The following is a 25,355-nucleotide window of genomic DNA, read 5'->3' as shown; positions in this document are numbered from 1 at the left end:
TGCAAGCATTTATTTCTGTAAATAGTTTCAGACATGCAAAAAGATCTATTGACATTCAGAAGACATCCTGCATGCTGGAATTTGCACCCAAAGCTTCAGTGGTTTCCTGGGGGTAACAATTTAAAGGGATTAGAAAATAAGCAACATTTTTTAGGCTATGGCCCAAACAGAAAAGCAAGTAACTTCCATACATAAAACACAGGGAGAAGAAAAAAATCAATAAAATCACTGAGCCTTTATAACAAAAGAATAACAAATTCTCTATACCTTTTTTTTCTTCTTTTATACAAAAAAATCTCCTAGTTCTATTAGTGAAAACAATGTTCCATCCTCTGTACCCTTAAGTCAAGTGCTGCTGGGCCTCCAAGCCCAGGCCCAGAAGCAGCACTGGTGGGAGCCACACCTGCAGCCTGACACTTGAAACACTCTCAGGATGCAAAACCGAGGATTACAGCTACTTCTCTCTCTCCAAAATCTGCATGTACTCTTTTTTGTTTTAAAGCCAAACTTATTCTGAAGATATTTCTTATATTATTTCTTCTACCTAGCCTCGTTCTGGTCCTGAAGCTCAATCATTCTTGCCCATCCTACGACCTCCCCTGGAAATCAGTTCTGCTTTCTGTAACAAATACAGTGAATAACAGCATTTTCCTCTGCTCAGAGATGTTTGACCTTCTTCCTTTTCATCAATCATTACTTTATCAATCTCTTAACATAACCAAGGAACAAGGGCATAACTCCCCTTCACAAACTGAGACAGTTGTTTATAAAACAGCATAAAGATTTAGCATCTAGCCATTAAGGAGAAGAGCTCTTTCCTTTCCTGGCCAATCTGCAGCCAAATCACTTGACTACATCACATAAACACACTTTTATTGAAGTAGCTATCAGAAAAGACAGTTGCTGAAAGCTGGGAAATAGAAGAGGGAGTCTCCTTATTTTGTCATTATATCAACAGTACATTATTAATGCGTGTTGTGAAGACTGGTACAGTTTATTTCGCTTTAGGAGCATTAAAATGCTTTAGATCTTACAGTATCACAACCTGTAACACTTTCTAAACTCTAAAAAATAATAAATACATTTGTCAGCAGTGATCCTCTCAAGAACCTACATTTACCATTTTTGCTGTTACTGCCAAAATTGGTAATTAATGTATGTAATTTTCATCCTGGTGAGCAAATAGCTTTTGAAGTCGAATAGTCAGTAGAAATAAATTAGGTTTACTGGCAACACTGACAGTTATTTTAAAATAGTGCAAAGTGAAAGAACTGTTTGAAGTAGTAAAGAGTTTGTTCTTTAGCTGTCCCAAGGCCGGTTCATTACGCAAGTGAGAATGATATCAAGCACCATTTTAACTATTTCTAGAAACAAAGCCAAGATATGCAGATTTATAAAAGCAATTTTTAACTGCATCTTCCACATTAATGGCATACAAACTGGAAGAAATTAGGTTCAAGTATATCTCCACTAAAAAGGTCATTGTGACATCCAACCTGTACTATAAATCTGTTGTCCATGCTGGGCAGGCCTGAAAGGATGACTATCAAGGATATGAGCGTTGTTACCCACACACTCTACAATGTAAATTCTAGTTAAATTACTCATTGCCTTGCAAAACAATAGAATTAGATCAGAAATACCTTACATAGAAGGATTCATTTTATCAAGCAAGCATTTTACTCAGCATTATTTCAGAGCCAGTATAAACAGAAGTTTCTTTTATTCTAAGACTTTCCATGTTAAGAGACAGAAGCTGCTATAAACTCTTATGGGTCTTTTCATGTTCTCTGTGGCAGAAGCAGCACAGAAGAAGAAAAAAATCCAATTAATCACATTCATCCTGCAGGAAAAATTCAGCAATACAATTTTATTTTCTCATTTGTGCAAAACTTTAAAAAGTTCTGAAGAGCTTGACAAGTCCAATAAATTTACCTTAATTATTTCCAATATAACTACAATCTGTTCTGGTCTTGACTGAGACCAGTGAAGAGTCATAGTTTTAATATGTATTTGCATTGTATATATAAATTGATTAATTCACCATTGGGCTTTATCAGCTTAAAACATCCTCTCTTCCACATACAATCTGAAGAATAGCTTTCCAGTTCCAAGCATTGTGTTTCCTACAGTACTTGAAGTATATCTTTTTGATTTAGAAGCACTTCTCTACTGTATCTCAATGAACTCTTATTGATAGATGATAGCAGTGGTGCGTCAGAGCTGTGTAAGCATGGGATCATTTTGGCTACCTCCGGACCTTTCAGTCTTAATTTAGAAGTCTGAAGCTAAGCCTTTATCAATGTCAAAATTCTTGGATAAGTACATGTACCAACTGCTGGGGGTGTACTGAGGGCATGAGGAGGTCAGTGGTAAATTCACATTACATTGTATCAATCTCTCACGATTTTATCATCGGTTTCCAGTAAAGAATGTCACATGAATATCTAGACTGTATATTGTTAATTCATTTCATCATGTGTCTTGTCACTAGTTCAAGGTACAGTTCAGTTAAACACTTTACAGTAGAATATTTGCCCAAGTACACATCCTTCTCTCTGCTCCAGGGGAGGGGGGAAGACCTTAAACCTATTGCTACTAACTGAAAAATGTATTTGGGAAAACTCTAAACTGAAACTATAAAATTATGAATGACTTAAAAAATTCAGTCCTTTATGGAAAATGTGCATGGCAGAGACTATAAAAACAAGACAGTCTAATATGAAAGTTTTTTGCTTTGATATAGACCAACCTCAAACTCAATAAGCATGCAATTGTGGCCCCAAAGATATTTCCTTCCTTTCTTCTTGAACATAAGCATATCAGAAAGTAATGTGCTTTAACAATTAAGTTCTATTTTCCATCAGTAGGAAAGATACTCCTGATTATTGCTCACTCAGTCCCTACAGACAGGTATTTCTTCTAAAGTGAAGCTTCTTTCTACCCATGGTCTCAGTCATATACTGCATCCAAGCTGCTCTCAACACCGCTCCAAGCAGGGGTATATAACAGAGCTTTATGCATCCCTCTATAGCCTTTTATCATCCGTTAGAGCAGCCTCAGTATCTGTCTGGCACCCAGGGGAGGCAGGAATCGCAGGAACACCTGAAAGTTTATGTCCATTCTCCTTTCTTCCTTGAGAAGTCATTCTAGGGGAGCACCTTGCAAATAAGGGGCTGCTTCTGCTACCTGGGAATCCTCTGCCAACTGCTGAGGCCAGTATTATCACAGCCACAGAAGGGCTAAGGATCCAGGCCAATGAGTTTTATCACAGAATTTAGTGAATAGGCCTCATAGTAGGCATTTGATCAAAACTGAAATGATATAAAATGTGTTTTCTGCAGAAATTGTATTATTACAGGTTCCCTGTGAAGGCACTTATCCTACATGAGGTGAAGACTTACTGGCTTCTGTAACTATAATTTACACACAGAGACCTTTCGCAGGGTTGGAAGTAACACGACAAGACAAAGCAAGAAAGTCTGTAATTCTTAGTGCACAAATAAAAGTCTCCTGCACACATCACTTCCACTATTTTCTTTGAACAACAAAACCCTGAGCTTAAAATGTTTATTGGTTCTTTAAAAAGTGCCAGCTCCCCATTCACTTTGCCAATAAGCAAAAGTATGTTAAAAGTTTTCAGTTTACTGAGCAATCTGTCACGCACAAGATTATATCACTAATGATATAATTACTTGTGCATATGCTAGCCACACACTTCCAGCAAGCAATTAGCCTAAACAAAAGTATTGTTTGAATAGGATCATGCCTGACTTATGCAGTACCGATCTCTGTAAGAGTAGTTTTGCCTGAAATTGTAAGTGGTTTTCATTTGCTCTTAATCCCTGCCTCCTTCCCCCCCAACTTCAAATCAGAAACACATTTCACTTGATTACAGAGCAAACTTCCTTATCCAAGTACTATTTAAAAAAAAAATCCAAACCAACAAAAAATGTAAAAGTAAAGAGGTCCAAATCAAACCTGTGAACAAAAAATAAAGGTTTGAAAAAAAAAAAAACAAGCAAGAGAATTGGAAATATGGTGCACCTCACGTCACCTTCAGTTACATTTCCACAAAAACACCGAATGCTGCATTTTATCTTCACACAGCCTTATGAACATACACATGGCTCTAAACTGTTTGAACATGATTTAAAACTTCTTATTAACATCTCCAGGCTTAGCATGAAGTACCGCAAACCCAACCATAATTTGTTACTTACACAAGATGTCCCAGCTAAGAGAATGGAAATACTTGCAAGATTCAAGTGGGTGGAATTTGTGTTATTCTAATATCAGTGCACTGTCTCAGTAAGGACTGCAAGGTCACCCACTTACTCAGCCAAGGAGGAATGTTTCTGACATAATGCTGAAATTCAGGTAGCCAAGTGTTAGCAGTTGCACCTGTGGTACTTAGACAAAATTAAGTCTATCAGCTCACTCAGAATACACAAATGAAACCACCTGGAGTGTTTGTTGGTGGAAGGTTTGCATGAAATAGTTTATGCCCACTTGAGAACAGCTTGTTTCATTCAAAAACAAAAAAAAAAAATTGTAAAGGAAGAGCTAGACATTGAGATTCAAGATGTTAAGTCTTTTTAGTAGTTTTGAATGCTTGAGGTTATCAACAGAAATGTCATGTCACAGCACAACACCAGTTCCTGATTCTTTCTCAAAAGAAGAGTGCTGGAGCTTTATGTACTGGGGTAACAAATGTGCTGCTAACTACAAATCTTACTCCTTTCTCAGGATTAGAGCTTGTCTTCACTGATGTGTTAATTTGAAATAAGTTTGTCCCTTACATGACTCATCTCTAAGCCCAAAAATTTCTAGCTCCGTTTCAGTGGTGATTTACACACAAACTAGCTGGCAATGGAATAAAAGGGCTCAGAGTAGGAGCAAAAGCAGCAAGCAGCTGATCCTCAAACCAGGCTGTGACTCACATTCGGTTTCAGAGGCAGAGTAGGGAGGCTGGCGGCTGTCAGCAGGTGGAATGGGGAAACCAGGTAAGAGAAACTGGGGGAAGAATGGCTGTCTGCCCAGCTGGATCCATAGGACAACTTATGTCCACATAATAGTTTACGTTATCTGATATGAAAAACTTACACAACAAACACAAACATGCTGGCTGACTAGACACAAAAAGGTGGAATAAGAAGTTCCATCAGTTTATTTCTACATTTATTTTTGAAGTCATTCAGATCCTGGGCTTCACTGTCTTTTTTTCAATTAACACTTTAAATACCACACTTCTTCCCCCTGAAAAAATGGAAACCAAGCCAGAGTATTTCTCTTTGTCGAGGACAAGGCATATATCAGAATATTTACTTACCCCATTTTGGCATTCGCTTTATAGCATATTTTTCTAGCAAACCCAAAGAAAGACCAGTTATTAAAAGAACTGTAGCAGCCTCAGCATGTGTATTACAACTTGCACATTGAGTTGAAAACAGACTCCCTGGTTTCTGCCTTACCTCGCACAGCTAAACACTCACAAGTCTGAAAGTGCAGACTTTCATTATTTTAATTGCTTACTGGGTGGTTTCAAGATGCCCATATTTACCAGTTCTCCTGACTGCATTTTTTTTAAATAAAATTTGTTTAGAAACACTAGGTTTCTCTGCCAAGATCAGACTACTTAGTGCCATATGTCTAGCTCCAGAATCAGGGTGTCCCTGTTATGAGTTTAAACTGGTAAACATCATAAAATTTAGAAGGAGCAAGGTCAGCTACAAAGCTAACTGGTCAAGCAAACATTTCCCCGCTTAAAAGAAGATAACCTCTTTTTCTTTTCTTGTTGCTTCCCCCCTGTTTCTCCCGCCCCAAGAGCTGTCTCTTTCAGCCAGGCAATCAAAGTGGGAAGGTACTTCAAACATACTCAGCCCAACCAACTTTTCACTGCTGTCCTTGTTGGTGGTCCGTCATATGGAATGGTTTTAATACTTGGAAGCAATACCTTAAGTGTCAGAAAACAAGAACATTTTATTTCTACAAGAAAGCTTTCCAGTACTACTAGTATTCTGGAAAAGAAAAAAATTCCTTGTAGTAGATTAAAAGGTGAAAAGCCAAAAGAAATTAGAAAGAAAACTAGGAAACTATTCCTTATGGCAATGTTCAACTTATCTCAAAGTTGGGGGAAGGGCTATTACTTTTATATTTATTTTAAAATTCATTCAAGAATGATAGGAGAGTGGCATATTTTTTCCAGTCTCAAATTTCTAATGGCAAATGAAGTCTTTGGCCATGCATCAAAATCTATTTGGTCCTAAGTTAGATTTAAATTACATTGACTCAGTAGAATTTTTGAAATGCAGTATGCAATGCACTGATGCAAGACATGGCTTGCTGAACAATGCAGGAGCTATAAGCAAATGCTCAATGTAAACATTTCTACATTGCTGTTCTTTGGAATCCCTCAAAAGTATTTTCTTTGAATCACTGTTTTTTTTTTTTTTTTCCCTGAAGTAGTAAATGTGTCAAAACTATAATGTACTCTGCTGTCCAGATGTCAACTCAGTGAATAAAGGTGACAGTATCTAATCAGGTCTTATAAGGCATTTTCTACTACAGTCATAGAGGGGGGTAAGAAAATATCTTCACTGAATTTTGAAAATATCTAGCCAAAGAATTTCATCTGCATGTAATTCCTAAGTACACACATAGCAACTGAATATGCAAAGGGGTTAGTGCAATCCTGTACAAAAAAGAAAGTGCAGTCCTGCCAGATTAAACCAGAACAAAATGTACTATCTTGCATGTACAACATGAATCCATATGTAATTTTGCTGGGCTAGAACAGAGTACAGTGTGTTCCCATTAATATTTACTCATCTTCCATTTCAAACTGTAAGCTCGTCTTTTCAGATAGCAAATACTTTTGAATATTTAAGTAACAGCTAGTTCTATTTTACTGAGATTACTTACTAACAAAGGAATGAATGATCCTGATTAAACTGGCTCCCTGCTTGAAAAATATCACACACAACAGCCAAAGAAAACCCCTTTGAAACATTCCTGTGTTTGGAGGATGTAAGGAAACTAATCTCGGATCATGACGATGATGATGCTGCTATATAAAAATAATCTCCATCTATCCCAACAAACTGGAAATTTTATTGGCCTGGGGATGAGAAATAGTGCAAGGGTCGAAGGGCACACTTGGGAAGATACAGAAGGATCACTTTCCCTGCAAGGGTCTCAACATCTCGTTGACTAGCCAAAAGAACAGAGGTTTTGAGCCACCCTCTTCTCCCATCCCTGTGCCACAGTCTTAGAAGACTCTTATCCCTTCTACCTGCTCTCTTTCATGAATACAGATGTAGGAATGATCTTCACAATAAATCAGATAAGACTGATCTTTTGTTAGGGTCAAGTGCACAAGGTTATTTCAATTTTCTGATAACACAGGATATACAGGAACACCAGGACTCTGTAGGGATGCCCAAAGGACAATTCTGGTGTTCGGGGAAAAGGAAGGAATGGATTTCCCACAGGTCAGCATGCCTCCACAGTGGGGCAGGATAGAAACTGAATTGCTAAAATTTGAACTAAGGTGTGTGAGAAGATGCTACTGTATTCTTTTTATTATTATTATGTGGCACCCTTCCCATACTGTTTCCATTTCCATATAGGATACATTAAGTAATTGAAAATTGCCTTTCAATCACAGAATCATGGAATGTTTTGGGTTGGAAGGGACCTTAAAGATCTAGTTTCAACTCCCCTGCCACAGGCAGGGGCACTTCCCACTGGATGAAGTTGCTCAAAACCCCATCCAGCCTGGCCTTGAACACCTCCAGGGATGGAAGTGTACATGCATTCCTCTTTTTATTCACTTGCATATCCTTATCACAGCTACCACATACAAGCCTATCCATATCAGCTTACAAAAATTCAAGAAATTATCTGAAGAAAGATTTTCACCCTCTGGTTTAAGAATTTCTTCCATTCATAGAGTAAATATCATACGAAAGAGAAGAATGAAACAGAAAAAAAAAACCAATCCGGTTTTCTGGCTCAATTGAGCCACATGATAAAATTGAGTTTTGTATCAACATTTCAGAAAATGCATAAGTAAATTATAACTGCATTATTACAGTCATGCGATTAAGGTCCTAGAAAGTAAAGGAGAAAAATCTATTTGCTGTAGAATTCTTATTTTACCTCTCAGGAAGGTAAACTAGAGATAGAGATCAGTTCCCATCTGCATTCAATGTACTTATATTTTTAATTAAATAATGCTTAAGGACTGGATTTCCTTTCAAAAGAAACTACTAGTAATACATTTGCTTTATTTTCAATATCCTGATGTTTTAGCACCATTTTGAGTTCCAAGAATTCAAACTTAATTTCGTGCTGCTTACTAAGTGTCTGGGAAGAGCATGCTTCAAAGCTGAATCACATTTATGAAAAAACAGAAGCTGATGATATCCTAGATCCAATCCAAATCCCAATGGAATTGATGGAAAACTTTCCATCAAATGGAATTGAGCTAGAAACTGGCTTCTGTATAGACCTATGCTTGTATTTGAGGTTTTGGGGAGGGATTCATTTTGGTTTTTAGTTAGCTATGCTATTCACATGGTCCAAAGAGTCTATTCAAAGATTCAGACTATCCCTCTGTTATATTTGACTTATCATCTTCTCTAAAGTGTGCTCCATTTAATGGAAACTATTTTGATCAAAGTGTATAACCTTTATAGCATTTTTCAACTACTATCCTTAAATGCTGCCAGAGTTGCAGCTGCATTTTACTGTCCTGTAAGTTATTGCTTTCCCAGGTGTTTGGTCCAGGGGATACCTTATCTAAGTATGTTTTCTGTTGATAATCAAGACCGTCTAGGGCAGCGAAAGTATGAATTATTGTAAACATATTTAGACTAAATTCAAATAATTTACAGTAGCTTAGCATGCTTTCTATTTAGGAAAACAAAAGAAAGCAGAAAAGATTCAAAAGATACTCAGTCTAAAGCTTTAATAAGCTCATCTCAGTGCTCACCTCTCTTTAGTGTAGTGATGAGCAAGCTATTTTTCTCGAAGCAGCTCCTGCAAGGAGACCGTCTTTCAAAATAAAGCTGCCAATCACTTGACAGAACCATACCTTGTGACTGCAGGGCAAGTTTGGCTCTTCTCTCACTTTTGTAGGGAGTGTTTCCCAACAAATTCCCTCCTCTTACATTAAGAAACGTACTGTAAGTGTCTATGAATGTAATTCAGACAGTTTTGATGTGAAGTTCAACTGACTTCTGGAACACATTGTGTTATGAGTAAATTTCCACAGCATGCCACACATTTCCTAGGTTTGCTTTAGATCTTTTGCCAAGATTAACAGCATTTCTTTCATGTTGCTTTCTTTACATTTATATCTATATCCCATGTTTAACATAATGTTTCTATGGGTCTGGAGAAAGCATTAAAGATCTTTAACTTCAAAATACATAATTTGTAGCTTTCTAAACATTCTGCTTCATCCATTATTACACTTTGCATTTGTTTCTTTATAATTCACTCAACCTTCCCTTCTGAAAACTTCATGAACTAATAAAACTTGCTGACTTTTCACAAGCTGGGAAGTGCAATATCTGCCTTATACTGATTTAGCCATAAAATAACACAATTTTGGATAGGTCAAACAATTCACAGAAAAAACAATCGCCTCTAATTCTACACATTTTACAGAACTAATTATAAACATCTATTAACATACCACTAAAACATTATTGCTTTCATCTCTACTACAACCTGTCAATATTTTCAGTAAGTGGATTTGATGTATTCTTCTACAATTAAGTACCTTAACTTTCATTTTCTATAGTGTCATCATTCCATTTGCTATAAATTTGATGTATCTTCAAAAGTTAGCATACACTTTGTGTCTTAATTCGTTCCACAGTAATTCTATATCTCAGAGCTACATGAATGTGACAATCTCTATCATTTTCACATACAGCATACTGACCTGGTCATCGTAACGGTAAGTGAGGAATTGTTCCCCCGTGGTATCCTCAAGAAAACTCCCCTGTGGAGAAAGTGCAAACTCAGGCAAGAAGTATGCACCTTGGGATTGCTCTGCTCTTGTCTGTAAGAGATTCAGAAAGGTCACATTATAGCTTCTACAAACACAAGTCAAATTTTTTAAAACCTCTAGGCATATAATTACAAAGACTGCACATGAAATTCTAGGGGGGAAAAAAGGGATGTGCTTTCAGGCACAGTATTTCTGGGTGGATACTTTGCTACAGAGGTCTGTGACAAGGATATGCAAAATGTTTACAGTGGTCCAAAACCAAACAAGATGCCTCAATACCAGAATTAACTATTAAACAAAAAGATACCGTCTGTGGCTTATCGACCATCACTGCTCAAAGACACTGTAAAAACCACACTGGAAAAGCAACATTAAGCTACTTTTTCCTTATACACTTCACTAGAGAGTTACTGGCCACTGCAGATAATAGGCCTTTGGTTAAATACAGTATATCTGTTCTAACAGGAAGATACAAAGACATAGAATCATACAATTACTCCGTTTGGAAAACATATCGAGAGTTCATCTAGTCCTGCCTCCTCAAAGCAGGGTAACCTATGAAACTATGACATGGTGAATTACTTTCATAGACCACAGGAAGATATTACTGCAAAGAAGAAATCAGAAGGGAGTGGGGAATGACTGAGTCAACACCACCAACACATCAGTTCTGTACGCTATTCACAACTGGGGAAGCGCATTTGAGAACAGACTGGGAGAGGACAAAGGGCCCATTTCAAGCTACAGAAGAGCTAATTCTGTCAGAATCAGTGTCAGTACCTACAACTGCTCTGTCTGACACCTGAGGCCTTATTAGACAAATGGCTTTCTCTTAACTGATCCACGCATGTTCAGGAATCATAACACACCCGAAGAGTGCTAGACATGCTGGTTGAATAGGCCGGCATTGTATTATAGGTCTAAAGCACCCCACATACCTACTGCACAGACCTGTGTGTCCTTATCCCTACTACATTGCAACTCTACCCTGAGAAGCTAATTGGTTGGATACTAGGGAAAATCAGCAGTCATCTTTTGAATGCAGAATATTGAGTCCAGCTGTGGCAGGGGGAGAGTGGAAAGGGCAAGGAGATGAAAATTACCTTCCAAAAGGTTGAAACCTTTCAGGGAAGAAAACAAGACCTGAAATGTACAAGTTACAGCTGGACATCTCCCAGTGAGTCAACTTAATGAATGGGGTTTAATTAAACTGTTATATTTTGACATATGTATAGTAATTTTACCTGAAAGCTAGCAGAAAGTTTCCAGATATTGGCTAGAACTGTACCAAATATAGGTGTGTAATGTCAGTGCCAGACAACTAGAGATTTCAAAAGTAATCCTCATAATTCAACCAGTTCGTGGTGGAAGAGGTAGGCAAGACCTTCTCCAGATTCTTTCTTGTTGCAGTAAGTTCACTTTCTGAGGCTCACAACTTATCTCATAAAAAGCAGATGACACGTCATTCACAGTAGGGGTCTGGAGAAGCTTACGTTGCTTTTGCTTACTCTGGTCTGCAAAGAAGCTGTCAGCTTCTCAGACTGTAAACCTCATCATTCGTGACAGCATTAGATTAACATACTTGTTTTAAATCAAGCAATCTTCATATAAACTAGAAATAGCTTGCAGAGGACATGTCTAGACTAGGGTAAAAGGTCATATTTTAGCATGCAAGACTGAACAAGATTTTAAAGAGGATTTTTTCCATCAGGCCTGCATAAGAGTAATTCACGTTCACATCATGTTATCATGACATTTCTATAAAGCCTATTATAGCAGTGGTCTCACTCGTACTCTTTAGCCAACTGACTTTATTTATGCAGAATTAAATCATAAAGTATGGAGAATAAATCTACATTTGATAACAATAGTTTCCCCACAAAGCAACCAGGAGAGGTCCATAGTTATGCTTCATGCTGAATCCAAGCTGGCTGCAGCCGATGCAAACCCTGACATGTTAAGTATAACCCAGACATGAAACGGGCTGACATAATCTGGCATTTTTCCCCCCTGGTTTCAATGGGCTATCGATAGATCCTATGTGAGGGAATACGGCAATGATGTAATCCTATGATTTCAGCGCAGGACTAATGGATAAGAGATATGCATTCTAAATCTCAAGTGGCCTGGGTTAAAGTATTTAACATTTCTACCTCAGTTTCCCCATATATAAAATATTTACAACACCAACTGACCTATACTAATGGTGCATTGTAAATTTAGCTTATATTTGTAAAATACTTCAGAAGAGAATAGTGTTAAGCGCTAGCAATTTTTTATAACAGTATTTTTGAAAGAGTTGCCTAATTTACAGACAGAGGAGAATCCAGATTATCCCACCACACTTCTTAGATAAATGTACGTATCACACTGTTGCCTAATTTCCCATAAACAAATTTGTCAGTAGGATATGTAGCTCTTAACTTGATTGTGTTTCTCTGCTTTATAAGATAAACATTTAAAATAGAAAGTCTTTGGACATTCATCAGTATTAAGCTTTGAATATAAAAGATGCCAACATTTGAAGCTGAAATACCAATTTAATAAATATGACATGAAAAACCAAGGGCTTCTCTCACACACATTCAATTTTCATATTAAAAGCTAATGAGGAGCTAGCCACTGGAGAAGCAGAAGAATGCTTGCTAGATTAAGGAAAGCAAAATCTGGCTTCCATGCATGGAAAAATTCAATGTTAAAGATGAATGTTTTATAAGGTTACACAGGAGGTTACAATGGAAACTGATCTGCTAACTACAGCAACAGGTACTGCTACCCACATCGTATAGCTACAATAAGGAAGAATAGAGCAAAGCATTTAATTAAAAATAAAAATCCACTAGGAACACACTATGAGTTGTCATGGCAAATCGAAATTGAAACCAAATAATTACAGCTGATAAACAACCCAAGTCAAGAAGTTCATTTAAAAGAAAAAAAAGTCAAAGCTTCAAATGCTCAAAGAATTCTTTTCATAGAATCATGGAATGGTTTGGGTTGAAAGGGACCTTAAATATCATCTAGTTCCAATACCCCTGCCATGGGCAGGGACACCTTCCACTAGACCAGGTTACTCAAAGCCCCATCCAGCCTGCCCTTTAAAACCTCCAGGGATGGGCCATCCCCAGCTTCTCTGGGCAACCATTTTATATCAACTCATCAAAGTAGCAGAGAAACGTTTTTTTCCCCTCTAGATACAGGTGCCTTCAAATAAGCTGCACGTGTCCAATGCTCTTTCATTCATACATCGTACTGAACACAAAATGTACTGTTTCCACTTAGTCCACTTTATTCCCCACTGAGGAATCTATCAATGTTCCTTGTGAGGCTTTTATATTTCTATAGGCACTTTTGCTCAAACATAATTGACATTTCAACAGTCTGTGAGATTATAGTATATAATCTCTGAATGACTTAACTAATCTGATATAAATTTACGTTTTAAACTAAAGACTGCAAGCACAAGTTTTGAAAAACAATTACATTTCACTCTAGTGTTTTACGTCTGTGTAATGGCCAGTTTAATGTTAAAAGCTTTAAGTTAAATGTGTCAAATTATAAGTACACTTAAGATTTAGAACAGTCATTTTAAACCAGCTTTTATCATCTTCTTAAGCATATGAAGACAGTACAAGGTGATAATGGAGCCAACCCAGGTATAATAATCACTGCATAAAATTCATTGAAATTAACATATCAGGTAGCAAAGACATGTGTACTGACAAAGAAGAAAATTTAAAATTTGGAAACAGACCAGTTTTTGAAAATCTTTCTATGTATGGGTTAATAATTCAGTGAAATTCAGTGAAATTCAGTGAAAAAAATAACATCTTCCATATCAGAACATGTAAGTTATTAGTCAGAAACTGAAAAAAATAACGTCTTCCACGCTACATAATTCTATCTATGTGATCAAGGAGAACCATCCTGATAAAAAGATAACGTATGTAGGTTCTGGGAAGTGTAAAATGGCACTGTTTTTATTGAATGGCTTATGCTCTGAGCACAGCTTTGATCTCGGGTTGTGATCAATTCCTCACTCATCACACCCCACCTAAGTGCTTAAAGACTAAATTACTCTTCCACTTTCAATTGCAGAAGACAAAATGAATAGCTTATATCTACGCCTCAGATTTTTAGATCTCCCTCCACCAAGAGCTCCATGTTGTCATTTTTTCTGCTGCCCAATTTCATCGCTGTGTATATTACTCTGACTAGAAGCAACTGCCCAAATTGAAGTTGCTGGGTTCAGTGATTTTATATTTTATTACTGAAAGCACAAGGGATGATTACTGAGTCCTTCCCACCTGATGCTGACATTAGCAAGTAGCATGGCTAAGTGGGACTGAATCTGCAGATAAAAACGGTGTGCAGGACCAAATACCCACAACAAAGCATATTTGAAGGAGGGGCTTATTTGAAACTAGCTCAGGTCAGTCCTATGGCCTGAGTATCTCCTAGTGAGTGAAGCACAGTAGGTGTGCTGCTGGGGCACATCTTCTGGTTCAGTTTGATCCAAAAGGAATCCCTTTAGCACATTCTAAATCCACTAGACAACACAAAAAACTTTAACTGCTCTTTTTTCCCTTGATACCCAGGCTTCGTATTAACTATTGCCATCTAGCTCACTTTTAGTTATCACATCAGAGCAGCTGTTAAAATGTAGATTTTCTGTACGACTAAAAATTACAAATATTAATTATTGCTCTTTCCTTCCAAGGTACAGATTAACGATTTCATCCAAGGATTTAAACTGTTAATGTAATTTCAGATAAATTAAAAAAATTAGTTTAGTCTACAGTTCTCAGGGATCATTTAATACAAAGGCTATGACAAAGTTCAACCAAACCTCATAATAACATGCCACTATTCTACTTAATCATAGCCACCAGGAGACTGGAAAGGAATTGTTCCATATTTATATATAAACAGCAAGCAGCTTTAGAAAGTGAGCTTTCTGCTAAGTCTGAGTTGTGAAGGTCAAGAAGATGAGAAAACAGAGATGGAATGTCTCAAAGAAATGACTTGAACATAATTAGAAATAAAACACTAATCTTTCAGGAACAGAGGAATTTTTAATTTTAGAGCTTCTTGGCACCAACTACTACAGTAAGAGAAAAATAAGAACTATGCTCTTATGTACACTTCTTAAGGCAAATCAGCATTAGCTAGACTTAAATCAGTCATTCCCTAAGTAAGTCTGCGTGCATGTTAGAATTGGGAGCATAATGAGAACAAACTGGTTTTTGTAATGAAGAAAATGAAAACTTAAAAATTATCTATTTTAAAGACCAAAAATGACAAAATACCACACTCTTCCTTCAAATGCCTCAGTATCTTGTTTTTAAAAAGAAGTACAGACAAAAGATAAAGGTCCAGTCACCTAAAGCTCTATAGTTATGCACAACTGCACTATCCAGCCCAAAGTATATTTTATAAAAAAAGACCAGCTCAGTGAAGGTAGTTTGCTTCCCATAGGTCTGTGGCTCTTTTATTAGTTCTTCTTGGAAGGGGAAAATTGGGCAGGGTCTTGACAGTGATAGCTTCCAAAATCGCTGTTTCAGGGGAAAAAAGCAGATGGTAAAAGCAGATAAAGTGAGAAAAAACTATCTGCATTCTTAATGACTTGTAAATACATGTTTGTCAGATTAATATGCATGGCAAGTCGAATCATATACCAAAATGTGTGCCTTCCGATTTAATTCAAGTTAAATATCTGTCTACTAAGCTGTTGTAGCATATGATTTACGCCCCAGGGAAGTAATATACCAGCTAAGTAGCAGTTCAGTTTAATGGATTTTCAAGGACTCCACTACAAATATGTCAGATAGAGCAGAGCACTCCAGCTTCATCACAACATGAAGAAGCACGTTAGCAGATAAACAAAGTCACATTAAGAGTTCAGAACTTCAGACATTTCCAGAACAAGCAATCCTGATGAATAAATATCTCGTAAAACTCAGATTAGCTTTTGACATGGCCAAAATTTACAAAAACAACTTCCTAATGCTAGATACTCCAAAACATTTAAAGACCCTGCAAGTGAACTGAATTTCCATAGAAGCTGCCAGCAGCTCAGCATTTCTGGAGACCAGGCCAATTATTTAATTATTAATATTAAACTAAGAGGCCAGCATTTCAAACCAGAATTAAGCTTTAAACATCACCTCTTCTAAAAAAAAGAAAAAGGACTTGGCTGAACTGATGAAAGCCACGCACTTCTTCATAAAAGAACCCCGAAACACTGAATGTGACTGTCAGGTTTCATCAGGAAAGTCACAAGTGAGATGACGAGACACCTTGAAAGACGAAATCAAAAGTTCTTCCAGGGACAAAACTCAAGCGTGTGACTCAAGGTTTGTTTTTCCATGGTACATGCACTTCATTAGTTAAAGGCAAATTTCAGACCCGTCTGATTTAAACCCAAATCTAATGATTTTTCCTCTCGTCTCTCATTCTAAGCCTGATTAGAACATGTAGAAATAAAATAGTCTTGGGGAAATGTGCCTGTAAGTTGAAGATACATACAAAGATAAACAAAAGACAATTCATAAGTATTTTGCACAAGCCATCTATTTAGGACACAGTAAAATTCTTTCAGCCAGCAACTTAGAAACGTTCAGCTATTACTTGAATAATGTCTACCACTGAAAACTGAATTTAAGCTATAACTACAATCGTATTCACAACTGCAAGAAAGCAAGTGCCAACATCATCTCTGCTGGTTAAACCGAGCCCATCCTGAGCCCAACTCAAGCACTAGGAGTCATTCTACTGGCTTGAACGTGCTTAAGATCATGTCATCAAAGAAATATTGTTCCGTCTAAACCTCTTTTCATGCTGTACGTTTGTACAGCTTAAAGCCAACACTCAACATAAGAAGGATAATGGAGATAATTTTGGTTTTAAATTACCGTCTTTCAGTCTTTTCAAAAGGATACTTCTACCAATTTTTTTCTTGATTAAATATAAATACATTTGCTTTGGCATAGCTTGGGCTGCAAACCGAGATCAACACATTTTGAAAATCTTTTTCCGTACCTTCTAAAATTTATACTAGTGATTAAGCTTTTGGATATTTATCAACAACTACTTAACGTTTTCTCTTGCTATGGTTTGGCTAAAAGATTAAGCTTTTCATTGAAAGGCAACAGTAATATTTAGCCAAAACCTCATTTAGTTTCAAAACCCAGCTTAAATATCAACTCTGTTTCATATTTCCAAAAGAAATATGAACCCTGGAGTTTTCCTTCTTCCAGTGAAGCTGCCTCTAAACTTTGTTTTAGGCAGACTCTCCCTTCTTTCCAAAGGACTGATTTGACGTGCCTGATACTTTCAAATGAGCTGCACTAGCAGACTGAAGTTGTTCCCAATGATATCAATGGCAGCAAAGTTCCCACCAACATCCTGACAGAACCAGGGCCCAAATACGTCTGCAGCAGGACAACATCCCTTGCAATATAACACTATTAGGACTGTGAATAACACTAGATACTCAATGCTCTCTAGTATTGCCTAAATAAGAGCCAAGGTGAAAAATACAGCACTCAGACAAGATGACCCTAGAGCAGTTCATTTCCAATTATTGTCAGAAAGTTAGAGACTGTGGATCAGATTCTGCTTTCAAAATATGCAATGCTCAATTATTTCCCTAAGTCTTTAGTTTAGCCTTGGGGATTGGGCATAACAATATTTAGAGCCAATGTAAAAGAAATTTTATAGCATATAGATATAACACATACTCTAAAATCCGAGCATTACTATTACCAGTGAGAGTACAGTTTCACATACAAAGTGTACAAGCCTACTCTTAAGAACAAGAAAAAAAGGCTTTGCAAAGATATGGATTTACAAGTAGGAAAAGAAGAAACTAGATAACAAAAAATACCCAGTTATTTTAATCCCTGTCCTCTGATTTCCTGCCACAGTGGTGATACTGCTTATATTCCCAGCATAGCGGGATGTTTACTTTCTGTCCCCTTGCAGATGCTGAGAAGCTGCATTAAGTATGTCAGTGTCATCAGTGTTGGAAGGCTGAGAGTATCTGGTACTAGGGTGTAAGGGATTGTACCTGCTGTATCGAGGAAAAGGATTCATTCTTTAAAACATATCTCCTATATGCACAGTTTGATTGCTCCATTTTATTCTTCTCTTTCTTTACTTATGTGTTTTATATAAAAAGTCTTGTTCAATAGTTTATCTTAAATATAACATTGCCTTACAGTAACGTGAAATTCTGACAACAGCTTTATTGGTAAAGGAATATTCTACGTGCATGTTCTGAGGCTTGATGCTTTGCGGGCAGAGGGAATGGTTGGGGGATGTATTCATTCTTTTTTTCTTTTTCTTTTTTTAAAGATTGAAGTTTTACTAAAACCTTCTTGATTAAATCCTCTGTGCCTAAAACAGTGAAAGGGAAAGAATATCATGTTAAAAATCTGGAAATGAAACAGAAAACAATATTTCATTAAAAATTCTTTTCAAAGTCTTGCTAGCAAGACAGAAATAGGTGTCTGAAGCCCTTAAAAAAGTTTTTTTATCCCTTCTTTCACCATATGTTCCAATATTCCAAACAAAACTCTCTTTTTATTCTTTATTTAGAACCTAATAATTGGTACAATTCTTGTCATAAATCAAGTCCTTTCAGCATTACTGGAGCATGTTCTCATGTTTTTATTCATTGAAGGTTTCTAAGGATCCTTATGATCTCCATAGGAAAAATATGCTACAAAAATACTGTCAGCATCCTCAGCAAAGAAATCAGGGTAATCTGTAATGGTTTTTTTTAAGTTTTCTTAAAGTGTCCTTTATCATAAACCTTTACCATGGTGAAAGAATTTATTTTTTTGCTAAACTGACAAGCTGCTAACAACTGAATGACTCATTTCTAGGAAACAAACAATCTTGACTTTATCTATCAACACTACTGCAGCTCCAGTAACATACTGGAAGATACTGGAAGCATAATATTTGAGGAACAGCAGATTTATTTACAAAAGGCATGAAAAAAAAGCATAGTTTAAGGCTACATAGGATCACTGTCAGAGCCAGTAGAATTATAAAACCCAACAAATAAACACATGCACTGGATGAAGGTTCACATTGCTTAAAGAGTAAAAGAAAGAACAAAATGAAGTGAGAAAGGATATAGTGTGATTCCTTCCTTGAGCAGCAGAAGTCTCTATCATGGAGGGGCAAGCAAAACACCTTAGTAGCTTTGGCAGGCCATGCATTATTATTCAATAACAACACACACAAAAAAATAAATTGATGGTTGCAGGCCACAGGACAGGAATGAGAGGCTGTAGCAGGCTATAGGCTGCAGATGCCTAATCCTTTACTAGTGACATAAATAGCACCCAATAGTCTTTCAACATCACCCTTTTCTAATAAATTACTTCCTTCTCACTCCTCTCCCAAGTATCTAGACTAGATAATTGTTCTAATAATGCTAAAGAAAGGGTACAAGAAAGGTGTGAATTCTCCCAGATAGCCAAGAGTTGCATCTAAATGAGAAGCCTCCTAAAAGCTAACATAAAACAAGAATTTGGGCAGAAGAAACTTCATAGCACCATTCTGTAAACAATTCTGCACAGCATTTGCAAAATACCCCTTTGTTTTCAATTGGCCAGTGGCATGCCCACAGCGATGTGACTGCAGGATTCAGGATATAAGGAATGATATTCTTAGCTAGATATGACCAACCTTTCTACATGGAGATTTAGATGTACCAAGGGAGAAAATGCAGGTGGCTAGCAATGCACATATACATATGTGAGCAAAATGTAACCTAGCACATTGTTGGATATTGCAAAAAAAATTGTTAGCCACTATCAGATAAATAGGCTAATCATGAGAAAAAGCAGGATATGAGACTTTACACAATACTTAATTCCTATATAGTATATTATAAAGGGTTAGAAAATGCACTTAGTTCTTATATACTATAGTATTATAGTACTATTCATCAAGAGATCTCATATGACTCAAAGTTGTCATTATCCTCATTTTACAATAGCTACTTTCAAGAGTAACCTCACCTCGAGTACCGTGTCCAGTTTTGCGCCCCTTACCACAAGAAAGACATTGAGGTGCTGGAGAGAGTCCAGAGAAGGGCAAAAAATCTGGTGAGGGGTCTGGAGAATAAGTCTTATGAGGAGAGGCTGAGGGAGCTGGGGTTGTTCAGTCTAGAGAAGAGGAGGCTGAGGGGAGACCTTATCATTCTTTACAGCTATCTGAAAGGAGGTTGTAGAGAGGCAGGAGCAGGTCTCTTCTCCCAAGTTACAGGCAATAGGACAAGAGGAAATGGCCTCAAGTTGCATCAGGGGAGGTTCAGGTTGGATGTTAAGGAAAAATTTCTTCACGGAAAGAGTTATCAAGCATTGGAATGGGCTGCCCAGGAAAGTGGTTGAGGCACCATCCCTGGAGGTATTCAAAAGGCAAGTTGACACAGGGATGTAGTTTAGTGTTGGTTGGTGGTGTGTGGATATGGTGGTGGATTTTTTTTTTGCTTTTGGGGGGGGAGGGCTGGGGGGGTGTTGGGGTTTTTTTACGGTTGGACTAGATGATCTTAAATGTCCCTTCCAACCTAGCCGATTCTGTGAGAGTCCAGCTAAGAGGCATGGGACTCCTGACTCAGATTTTCCTGATTCTTTTTCATTTAAATTATAACATCAATGTTCTGATATGTTAGTATGATTATTTGTATTTAATTTCCTTTCAAGTTTTTTTTTCTTTAATAGTGATATAATTTGAACTGACATAGTAACATGCTTCTCATATATTTCAGTTGAAATTGTGCCTGAGGGCAGTGAATTTCTCATCCATAAGCTGCATAAGGAAAAAACTTCTGGCACTCAGAAGCCAAACACCTGCTAGACCTAGTGGCGGATCCAGGTTTTTAAGAGAATTCCTGTTGCATAATGAAAACACAAAGAAGGGAAGTGTGTGGGGCAGTGGAATGGTATCAAAACCATAGCACTTAGGGGGGGATAAAAAATCCTAAACTACTATACCCTTCAGAGCTAAATACTGAAGGTCTTGACAAAGATGTTCACAAGTGCAATTATAATCAGAGACTTTTGTAATGTGGGGAAGGCTGAAGAGTAACTCTTTATCATATATTGCAGGGCATTGCCATGCCTTTCATTGCTACTAAGAGGGAGTTTTCTCCCTGCCCTCAATCTCAGTACATCTGCTTCTGATTCAGGTGGCAGGGGAAAGCTGGCAAGTATTCAGCCCAAAGAGCAGCCTGCCCTTGCAGTGGTAACTATTCTTCATTGCATACTGTATATGCAACGTTGTCATCAGCAACAGCATGGTGTTTATCATGAACTGAATAAGTAGTTGAAATGTATGGAATTGCTCTGCTACTGTAAATGACTACAAATTCTCATGACAGAAATAGACATGGAAACAGGCAAACCCTCAGCCACCTAAACTGGAATAACTTCCCAATAAGAAAATACATCTTTGTTACAACTATTTTGAAGATCAAACAGCCCAAGACTCAAATAGAAGAACCAAAAGAGCATGCAACTAAACAACTTTGAAAGATTAGGAAAACAGAAAGTTTCTCACAGTCAACATTTACGATCACAAAACTTCTCAATGAATGAGACCCTCAAAGAGCTCTGTAAATACATATAAACAGATATAATGCAGTAATATGAAGAATAAGGTGGCAAGATTCCTCTTCAGAGATGAGTCAGATCAGTTTGCTGTAGGATATATAAATATCCCTCTAAAAAAGAACATACTTATGTCATACACACAAAGGTCACAGCTATACTTAAATAACTAAAACTAAAATAACACAAGTCCCAAGAACAATCTTTATTGATCAGCAGTGTTTGCTCACCTACTTCAGTGGCTTTCACTAAGAATAAATACACATAGATAAGGCCGTGTAAAGGGCTTGTGCATGTACAGATTAACAGAGAGAAATTGCCCAAGTAAATGGAAAACTGTCCTCTGTGGCGCCAGAACTTCTCTTGTACGTTCCAAAGGCACTAATATGACCTGCACAACACTGGCCACAGAATTGGGCGAGGAAATTTCTACAGCAAGTTCAACACTTATTTTTAAATAGGAAACATTTTCTAAAAGATTCAATCAGTTTACTGTGTACCAAGAAACAGGGAATATACCTAATGTATGCATTATTTCCACATTTAATTACCTTCACTGCTAAAATTCCATACTTTTTGCTCTGAATTTGCCTAGCTTCTGATCTAGGCCTTTAGCTGGGCCTATAGGGTTTTTTTGTTCTATATTACACTGCCCTTTATTATCAGAAATAATTTTACCCATTTTCCACGAACAAGATGGCAGAGGTGGTGTGTGGTAGCCTAAGAGCACCCACAAATGACCAAAATGCTTATAAACACACTCCTGGTAGTGCTGCCCCATGGAACAAGAGAGCTTGGGCTGACACTGTTCTTCAGCCACCTTTTTCAGCGGAGCACTGAGAGCACCTGCTACTGTCATGTCAACATACGTTCAACAAGGGGCCAGGCGGGAGAGGGTGTCCCAAAATTCTAGTTAAAGACAGACCACCCTGAATAAGAGTGTAAATAATCAAAATGGTTCTCCTCCCTGTTACCTTGAGCTGATGAATCCTTTCTCACCTGAAAAAAATTAGAGTGTAGAGAATGCCACAGCCAGATGTTCACAGGCTAAACTTATGATTTACAACAGCTCAGCACATGAATGTGTCTAACACATGGTCAGGAAAACGTGATTTTTCCACTGTTAGTTTTCCACCACTTCTGATAATTTTAGTCATATTAATCCAGTTCTTCGTTTACTCTTCTTTCTCCATTGCATTAAGTCCCTTTGCAGGGTTTACGGACTGAGCAGCCTAGCACATTGACTCGGTCAGGCACATTTTCACAATAAGGAAGCAGTTAAATGGTCATGGCTCTGCTGTAGGAATGTTGGTTTAAGGCTATTAATAAGGCACATGAGGTGAATGCCTTTCAGCCAAGCCAAGCACCCTCCACATGTGCACACCTGTTTCAGCATGATTTTAAAGAGAAATTCCCGAAAGAAGCTGTTCACAGCACGCAGTCTCAAAGTCAAACTCATTTTTGCAAATGCTCTAGGTCTTTTAAGCTTTTTGTGCTTTACTGATGTCAGGAATACTGATACACCAACCACCAGGTAAAGCATGCTGCTTCCTAGTAAGCCATTTTTCCCTAAGAAATTATCTTTTTCTTATTAGCATCTCTGTTGTTGTCATCTACCACTTCGAGATTATTGCCTGACTTCCAGCATCTTGATCTTTCCCATCTGATCTGCTGCTGAAAAGCTTTTCCTGAGCCAGGCCCGTTGTTCAAACACTGTCACTCACTTCTCTATGTATTCATCCACACTATTATGTATTTGATTTAGACTCATTTAAATATCTCAGATTAACTATTCCCTCAGTCCAGTGATGTCAGTCTTGGTATCTTTGATCCACACTGTCCTGGTTTCACATTTGCATTTTCTCATTTCCTCTTAATTTTTTTTTTTTTTTTTTGCAGGCGGAGGTTCCTGTAAGGCTGGCTCAGACAGCCTGATGTTGCCAGGGTGTTGCTAGTGCACCCGGGTACCTAGCCCCCAAGTTTTTTGTTGGGGGGGGGGGGTGGGGGGGGACAGGGAGCAGTCGTTCTTCAAGTGCCTTTTGTCTCTTGCCAGTGAAAGCATCTCAGCAGGGCAAGGTTTTAACTGTGTGTTGCATTGAAGTCAGACACACTGTCCAGCATTAACAAAGCAAAGGCTGACTAGAAAAAGGTCAATAAGTGAACAATAAGCAAACAATGTAACAAAAGAAACAGAAGCACCCCCCAAAAAAGCAAAGTCTCCAAATCAGAAAAGACTAAATATGAAAGAGGACCTACCATTAATCTGAAGATTGTCCTTCCTGGTCACAATTCATCTGTAGCATTAACTGACAGTATTTCACTTGTACACTTACTAATAAGCCACCACTAAGATAAGTATGCTTTAGCTGTAAAAAGGCAGAGCAATTAAAAGCTCATTTGACAGGCACTGCTGGCATCTCTTCGCTGACAACTGTTAAGACTAATGGTCATTAGTTTAATGACTCATTTTTGTTCTTCTACATGATGTGTACAGTAATTCTGGAGGACTGATATGGTGAAGGGGAAAGGGCTCTTACTGAGGTGAGAAAAAATAAACACAGGATCTGCTGCTGGAAAGAACGAAATAAATCCCCTGAATGAACTGGAATTGCTGAAATGTTAAGAGACACAGCTAAGCAAGTCAGACAAAATGAAAATAGAAACTGCTAATTCAGAACTAATCAGGATAGTTTCAACACTACAACTTTATCATCCATCTTTCATGACCAAAGAAATTTCATTAAGCTCTTTTAAAATGATCCAGGTGATTACAGAAAGACGTTCAATAAGCATGACAAAAGAAAAAGATGAAGAATGGAGAACGCTAAAGAACATCTGTCAAAGGCAAGACATTGTCTAGTATTCAGGAATTTTAAAAAGTATGATGTCCTCTCAAATGCTCTGCATTTTCTTTTTAAGCATTTTAAGCACCAACTGACTTCACTGACTGATCTCACTAATATAGCATTTTTACCCCTGTAATGGTCTATATTTCAAATCTAACCAGTAGCAAGTATAAGTGATTAAAACAGATATCACAGAAGGGACACGGAAAGATAGACCATGTGATTATATTCCAAGTCACCCATCTCGTATTCTCATTTGAACAGCTGAAGTTGAGTCAATTGCTTCACTGTGTGTTCATTACTCTGGGAACTTGGCTACCACATCCACAATACGTGATTTGCCAATACATACCACCTGCATTCTGAGAGAACGGAAGACCTTCCTGTGGAGGAATATCTTCCCATCCTGTGTGGGTGTACAGAAGCAGATGTGTACATACAACAGATAGCTCCCAGGACAGATGAATTGAGACATGTCATAAGTCATGCATTGCTTTCCAATAATGATTATCTTTCTACAGGAAATTTCACAGAATAATTTTACTCCTTCAGAATATCTCACTGGAGTTTACAATGGCATGGCAGATGGCTAGTAAGGTAAACTGTCCTGTTCCTTTCTCTTTTCTGGCAGTTTGAAGAATTTAACTGTAGGGGTGATAACTTTTCAGCATGTACCTAGTTACCAGCATTTCACAGAATCTACCAGCAACTAAAAATTAAATGCAGAACCAAACACTAAGCAGAGGCTGTAGTCAAGATACTGAAAAGCCCTCCTACGTTGACCAATACAGGAAAGTTTGTGGAGAGACTGACTCTTATTGTTGCTGCTGGTACAATTAAATCTCTTCATGC

The 25,355-nt window shown here is 37.5% G+C and overlaps 1 protein-coding gene across 8 annotated transcripts in view; it reads right to left on the bottom strand.

Annotated features, from left to right (window-relative positions):
- The window catches only part of ADAMTSL3 (ADAMTS like 3), a 188,699-nt gene that overhangs the window by 146,277 nt on the left and 17,067 nt on the right, over positions 1 to 25,355 (bottom strand). For all 8 annotated transcript variants that reach the window (XR_001412367.1, XM_014944716.1, XM_014944717.1 and 5 more), the window contains exon 3: positions 9,959 to 10,078. Coding sequence is in view for 7 of the 8 variants with exons in the window: in XM_014944716.1 (XP_014800202.1) it covers positions 9,959 to 10,078 (120 nt within the window). In the remaining variant the exon portion in view is untranslated. The remainder of the gene's footprint in view (positions 1 to 9,958; positions 10,079 to 25,355) is intronic.

The sequence above is a fragment of the Calidris pugnax genome, unplaced genomic scaffold (assembly GCF_001431845.1).
Source record: "Calidris pugnax isolate Ruff unplaced genomic scaffold, ASM143184v1 scaffold70, whole genome shotgun sequence".
Taxonomy (NCBI): domain Eukaryota; kingdom Metazoa; phylum Chordata; class Aves; order Charadriiformes; family Scolopacidae; genus Calidris; species Calidris pugnax.
This window is presented reverse-complemented; position numbering and strand designations above follow the sequence as displayed.